The 7,638-nt window shown below is 43.4% G+C and overlaps 1 protein-coding gene across 1 annotated transcript; it reads left to right on the plus strand.

The window, feature by feature from the left end:
• The first annotated feature begins 1,098 nt into the window (after nucleotides 1–1,098).
• LOC121045577 lies at nucleotides 1,099–3,865 on the plus strand. The gene is made up of 2 exons (XM_040498532.1): nucleotides 1,099–1,343; nucleotides 3,703–3,865. The coding sequence occupies exons 1-2, from the start codon at nucleotides 1,099–1,101 to the stop codon at nucleotides 3,863–3,865; spliced, it is 408 nt and encodes a 135-aa protein (XP_040354466.1).
• The last annotated feature ends 3,773 nt before the right edge of the window (nucleotides 3,866–7,638 follow it).

A 7,638-nucleotide genomic window follows, 5' to 3' on the forward strand; every position in this document is an offset into this window, starting at 1 on the left:
TTTGTTGTCACATCAGTTGATTGTCGTTTGACATCCTACGACATCAATTGGTTGTTGTTTTGACTTGGAGGGGCACTCAAGCGCTTCCTGAGATCGTCTATTGTGATTGCTCAACCTGCGGGCTCTAAGCATCCTCAAAATTCAGAAATTAGTGTTATAGGCGGCCGATCTCCTTAATAAAAATCGAATGAAAAATTGTGACACGCGGATCTTTCTGCGCCAAAGAGCAGACACCAGGGGGCACCGTCGGACGGCGTTTTGAAACAATACTTTCTCTGTTACATCTCTTACACCCAAAGATAAGACGTTTGACAATATATAATGCACAACGCGCCTTAAAAGATCTATATTAGTAACGCTCGGAATCTCAACGCAATTAACTATTTTTATTGGTCAAATTGTATGGAGGTGGTGGGGACGCTAGATGGCCCCCCAAGAGCAAATAGTGCCCTTGTATTTCTATTGCTGTGGCTGTACTATGACATCTTGCCATTTTAGAACTGGTAATTTTTATTGACTACGGTGCGGCAAACAATATGCCATCAAAAACTAGCTTCTGCAAAAAGTACTTGAGTGCGCCCCCTTGAAGATGACACTGAGTACAATCACCCATATTTATTATTTGCATCCAAAGTCAGCCGTCGCCGCACCGCTCCCTGTGGAGTGAAGTGAGCGTGCCCCGATCCTTTTCTCGCCGAAGGTAAGTTTCCGCATGAGCGCTCGGAAAATCTCAACTTCTCTGGAAACCAGCCTCAGCTCGGACCCCAGAGGAGGACGACGCATCCAGCAGCGTCGCCCGTTTCTCCTCGACCACTCTCTTCCGCGGTCGCCACTTTCCTCTATTTCTGGCGAAATTAGGGGCCCGTCGTGTTTTCGGGGGCCCGGCCGTCCGCCCCGAGGCCAGCATTGTTCCTGGCCTCGCGGAAGGACGCGTCCGTGAGGACGCGCTCCAGTGATTGCGAGTGCAACCTCGAGGAAGAGAAACGTCGTGATTTTTAGGCCGCCGCCGCCGCTGCTCTCCGAAATTGCTCAGACGGAAAGGTATAGCCCAGCGCCTATAAAAGAGAGCGTACTCTCGCTGTCCCAAATGCTTCCACAATGGCGACAGAAAAGAGCGGGAGCTGTCTCACGCGCGTTGGGATTAGTGGGCTCAGGTGGCTCTTCTTGGCCGCGGTGCTGCTCTACCTGGTCGGGCACAGCTCAGAGAAGAAGCTGCTCAAACTGGCCCTGGCAGCCGGGCTGGCGGGGGGCACGACGTTCATCCCGATCCCGCTGCCACTCCGCAAGGACGTCTATACGCCGAAGCTTGTGCCCATAGCGCAGATGTACCCTGTGCCGTACCCGTGAGTGGCTGCCATCGCCTGCTGAGTTACCCTGCTTTCTCTAAAGACCTGGGAGCTATAGAGCAGTTCGACCTAAAACTTCCCTGCATATCTCACGCTTCAACATTAACTCGCCACAGCCTCGTGTTATTACGAAGGTAGATTTAGACTGCCCCGTGTCTTCATGCTAATATGTGAAAGCGATCATATTGATACCTGTAGTCGGTGACAGGTCAAGAACGAAGTGGAAGCACCTCCCAACTCTTTCCACTTTAGCAGAGTGAACGTTAAAAAGGAGGCGACCTCCTCTCCAGCGTTGGTTATGCTAAAGTGGAAAGAGGTGGGAGGTGCTTCTACTTCGTTCTTGAACTGTCATCGACTATGGTCAACTCTTCGAACGTTCTGCGGCTAATGAAACGTTCGCACCTACTGGTGATCGTGTCATATTCCTCTTCGTTTGTTCTTAATTCGTGGTAGACCACAGCTAAAACTACGGGTCACCAGGTCCAATCTAGAGCTGGTTCGGAACCACGTGGCATATGACTACGGCAAGCCTATCAGTGCGCGTGTCTCCGCGCTGATGTGTTCGTCATGAAGCCATGAGGTTTCAGACTGACTCAGGTTTGGAGCAAGGTGACCTTGACAATGGAGTATGGTAAGGTGAAATTAAGTATAGTACGGAGGTGCCGGCTTCTCCAGTTCGGCACTCGTACGCCAGCCCAATGTTTCTCCACAGTTTAATTTTCGCCTATCTTATTGACCCCTTTATTTCAGCCCGCTACTGTAAACTCTAATAAAATATGTTTCCTAAGGCACGCAGCTACTTGTTAAATATAATATATTGAAGGCAGACCAGATATATCACTTCAAATTATTTCAATGGATCTACAAAAACAACCTCTATTTGACACAGACACCTCCTTCTAGTGCCTACACATTACGAGACCCGAAACGTAGAATCCCAAGCATACGAACAAATTATGGCAGGCAAAGTTTATCGTACATGAGTACTAAATTATTAAATTCCCCTGGCATTGATGTTAATTTCACTTCCCCTTTTCCAAAGTTCAAAAGAGACTGCAGACGAGCTCTGGTTTGCAGTGATATCGCATTTTCATCTATTTAAGGCATGCATATCTATTTATATTTATTTTCAATAAAACGTAACGTACTACGAAACTTCGGAATTCTCAATTTTGGCTTTGTAGCCTGATTTTTGGTTTTCATTTAGCTTGTTTCCGCTTTCTCTTATAAGTCCTTGTTTATAAATGTCTAGTGGATATGAAAAAAAAAAAAAAAGGTGTGTATTTTTGTCTTTATCTTTATTTTTATTTTATTTGACTTCTGGGTTATGATAAGCATATCGCCCCGCATTGTTCAAGCAGTGCCGCTTGTGTAGTTGTTTGAGCTGAGTCATTGTATTTCATGTGTTTTCAGATATTTCTATAATAATTGTTTCGATTTGTTTTTATGAAGATGGCTGTCTTGTTATTTATTATCACTATGAATTCTTTGAAATGCTATTTCCGCTGTATGAACTGCAGGGGGCAGAGGCGCTGTCAGGCATCATGCCTTTATCTCTGCCCCCTCTGCGGATTGAAATCCGCAAAACCAATAAAGAAAAAAAAAAAAAAAAGCTGCTCCAGTAAGGCATTATGGCATCCGTCACCTGAAATTGTTTGTAATCGTAAATACACAGCCAACCTAAATATCTTACTATTATATCTTTGTTTTTGTGTGTGGAAGTAAAGTTATTTATTTTACTCTAGATGTAAAATATACCGGAAGGTACAACTTCACACTGCATCATCTTTTCTCAAATCATTAGTCTCTAATATGATACCACTTTGCACGCTTATGTAAAATGCTGTATATACTTTCTCCTCCCTTTTACTGTGTGACCGATCGCTCTTTTTATCAATGACCTCATCTGAATAAACGTATATAAAAGAAAAAAAAATCGACAGCAGGGATGAAGAGGACACTGTCTTATTGTTGGCGGGTTCATGAATCATAACGAGCCTAAAAGCGCGAAGACGCTTACGTAACAAACATTCTACACGCGGGCTATTTGCACTAGACCTCTATAGGTGTTTCATTTACGAGATTGGTATGTTATCGGACAAATGTTTATCCTCGTTTTACTTGACCCATTTAACACTAATTATATGCAATTCTATCCCAAGGTACACGTTTCATGCAAAACAAAGTTGTTTTTCTTTCGTCTGACAAATAAACCTTCCAAGAACCACTTCTTGCAGCGTATAGAAACAAGGCGCCAAACCTGTTTGTTTCTTTAGATATAGCTTTTGTACACTGCGCAGCAGTGTGGGGCGAAAGTAAACTTCGGGCAGCATTTTCACGATACTCGTCTGCGCAGGGTGTACACCCACGAGCACGTGCACCACGACTCCAAGCACGAACATATCAACCACGGGACGAAGCACGAGCACGAGCCCAAGAGTAAAGTCGTTGTCCTCAAAGGAGACCACGGAGGCCACGGAGGAGGCTACGGGGGCTACGACGGCGATGACTATCGGTGATTCTTGCTCTGCTCGTCCCACCCTTTTTTGTACATATTTTTCTTTCATCTGTTTCGTACTTCGCGCCTAAGTTAATAATAAAAAGTCATTATGATACTGACTGTTTTTGTTGACCGGCATTGCGGTGACCATGCAGGCCCGCTGTTCCGTGCGGAGACCGAGGACATTGGCGACTAAGGCAAAATGTGCCAACATTATTTCTACGTGAAATCGGCAAAGAAAAACGTACTTCCAAGTTTCAACTTTAAGGTTTTATTATTATATGTTTTATTTTATTTTAACTTTGACCAAACATTTTTAATTTTAGGTTTTATTTATGCAATAAAAGAGCGCCAATTGTAAGTTTTACGAACTTTTTGTTTTCGATTTATTATTTATTGACGAAGCCAAGGGGGCAAAAAAATGTTCTTACACCTGTCGGTGAAGGCATATTTGACCGTTCACTATTTTGTTATTTCTCACACTACTCCACTAGAACTATTCTGGGACACTATCAAAATAGACCCATTCCTGCTTAATGAACTAAAAAAAAAATTACAAATACTTTTGAAGCAAATTGTTAAATTATTTTTCTGTTATAATGTTTGTAAAAGTTTGCCAAGATTTTACATTTTATTTAATATATCTCATTTTCCTTGATATCACTCGAAAGCTCATACTTGAGAGTTTTTATTGCATAAATGCAATGTTATATATATATATATATATATATATATATATATAAATACAATAATATAAATTTGATTGAGAGGATTTTTCGAACGCCTAGCAAATTTAAATCCGATTTTCTAAAAAAAATTGTATTTGCTTTATGTTTATTAGCTTTATGTTCTATTAGTTGCAAGCTATAGTTGTGGGTTATCACAAGATATGAATACAAAACATAGCACTTGGTTTGTATGTCTGCAGGTAAAGCTTGAAACTTGCCAGTTGCGCGTTTTGTCTGCATCGTCGCATGGGTGATATTCTGGCCAAAGTTGTTGCATGGATATGGTTAATCACCTGGTTAAAAATACATACCTTCAAATATCAGCTTGAAATATTTTAAAGTGTATTCATCGCGGAGTAAAGCTTTTTTTTTTTCTTCTGAAATAAGCTTGCCTTTTTACAACGCAAAACTACCAAAATTTAAGCTTATTGTCCGGTTATGCACACAATTTGCCTTTTATTATGCATATATATATATATATATATATATATATATATATATAGGTGAAGCAAGGTGAATGTAAAAACAATGGACCGGGAAAAGTTAACAAGTCAAAGATGCGTACTGTCGGAGTTACTAATTTGAAGTTTATTACGACGTTTCGAGCGGGGACCGCTCTTCATCAGGTGTATATATATAGACAATTGCAAGCATGGCGCCACAAGTGGTGCCCCATGCGTGCAAGTGCGTGCAACGCGCGGGTGAACGCAGCTTTCGCAAGCTCGTAATCGCACGGGCGTGCCTGCTCGAGCAGAGACATGGCGGCGGCCAGTCGCCCAGCTTGCAATCGCCTATAGACGCTTTGCACACGCGCCAGATTGAGCCGCCATTGCTGACCTTCTCCTGTTTTACCGAGATGCCGAGCCACCGAAGCGGGCGTTTAGGAGCCTCCAAAGAGGTCTATGATGGGGAAAAGGACGCAGTAGCACCTAAAGTCGCAATAACCTGTTCTGCTGTGGCAATGATGACGTGAAGCGAACGGAATAAGAGGAAACAAAAACTGAAGGTCGCTTATGGCGGCGCCCATGCACAGCTGCTGCAAAGCGTCTATATATGTAGCGACCAAAATTCAACATGCCAGAGTACCGCGCACAAGCGCGCGCATCTGGCAACGAGCCAAGCAGGAGCAAGGCTCGAGTGATGAGCAGCTTGGCATCATCACCGGCGCGAAAGAACGCTGGTCGAGCTGCAGCAACCGGGCATGGATCTTCTTATCCTTAGACTGACCCGTATTTACCTTTCAACAGAAATATGTAAATAATAATGTATATATCATTCGTAATATATATATATATATATATATATATATATATATATATATATATATATATATATTATATGGGTGTTTTCATCGCAAATCGTGCAGGCAAAAAGGGTCAAATTTTTAATTTCGCTGAAAAAAATATATGTTACGGCGTCGTCTCTAAAAACGCAGTAGCCACAAATCGCAAGTTCGTCGGATTTTTCGTTCTCGACTTACGAATTTTCAAAGAGGCCGCGGCGGAAAGCAGTGTTTTTCACATGCGTCGTGGGTCGGATGTTTCGCTCAACCTCCCGCCGTGGATTTTCAGTCCACATTATATTAACTTTTTGCAAGCACTCTGCGAGAACATTTAAAACGCTTTAATACCATGAAATAGTTGTAGGCGTTTTGTTTTTCTATAAAAATTTCAAAAATGCCACCTCGGTGAATTGTTCAAGAATTTGACAATTAAATACTGGCGATTTACTTGGGTTACATCAATATTTTTTTTGTCCACGGAGAGCCCAAAACATGCTCTTCATATTGTAAGGCTCTGGATAGATGGATGGGTTCAATACAATGAATGAAGTTTGATTAAGATGGTGCGTCCACGGTGACCGTTCGATGCAGGTCCGAGAGAGCTCAGCACTTGCACTGCCGTCTCAGCCCCGCTTCTTCTTTCTTCCTGACAGTATACGTCCCTCGAAAAAAAGGCCGATCCACCGGTCGCAGATGTTATGGGACTTCACGGTAGTAGGGTTTGAGTCTCGCAATGTGGACGATATCGGTTGATTTAGACTGGTGGCGGTGCAGTGGATGTACAGGTGTGATTTCGTAGTTTGTGGAGGACAGCTTACGAGAGATTCAAAATGGGCCCTTGAAGCGTTTCTCAAGTTTTTCGCACCTTCCAGTCTGACGAAAAGGTGTCCAGACAAGAACCTCGTCGCCAACATTGTAGTAGACGGGAGGGTGGTGCTCGTTGTGACGAATGATCTGTTGTTGTTGAGATTGCGAATGCGTGAGAGCTGTCGAACTTCTTCAGCATGAGAAAGGACATGTTGGAGGTATGTGTCGAGAGAAGTGTCATCAATGTACGGTAACAGCGTGTCGATGGTGGACATCGGTTCCCGTGCATATAAAATATAGTAGGGTTAATATCCTGTAGTAGCCTGCCGGCTGGTGTTATAGGCATATGTTACGTATGGCAGAATAGCGTCCCAATTATCCTGGTCATCTGTAAGGTACATCGAAATCATATCGACTAGGGCGTGATTAAATCGTTCTGCCAAGCCATTCGTTCGTGGATGGTAGGCAGTGGTTATATGATGAATCGTGCTTGCGAGGCGGCAGACTTCTTGAACAAGGGTCGCCATGAAAGGTGTTCCTGGGTCCGTGATAATGGATCGAGGAGCGCCGTGTCTTAGAAGAATGTTGTATAGAAAGAAATCTGCTGCATAAAAGGCTGTCGCTGCCGGGAACGCCTTTGTTTCCGCGTATCGTGATAGGAAGTCAACTGCTACAATCATCCACCGATTTCTTGCTTTTGTTTGAGGAAAAAGGCCAAGGAAGTCAATTCCAATGCGTTGAAACGGTTGGCGGGGTGGAGAAATTGGCCGGAGACGTCCGGGAGGCGGTTGTGTGGGTCTTTTTTTTTTTGGTTTGGCATAAGTGGCAGGCTCGCACATATTTGTTAATTGTTCGCTGCATGCCGGTCCAGAAGAATTTGTCACGAGTTCGAAAGTACGTTTTAGAAAATCCGAGGTGCCCGGCTCTGGGATCGTCATGGTGAGCTTGAATTCTGTTTCTTTGTAGGTGACGGGG

Source organism: Ixodes scapularis, unplaced genomic scaffold (genome assembly GCF_016920785.2).
Source record: "Ixodes scapularis isolate PalLabHiFi unplaced genomic scaffold, ASM1692078v2 PGA_scaffold2__306_contigs__length_199485367, whole genome shotgun sequence".
NCBI classification, from domain to species: domain Eukaryota; kingdom Metazoa; phylum Arthropoda; class Arachnida; order Ixodida; family Ixodidae; genus Ixodes; species Ixodes scapularis.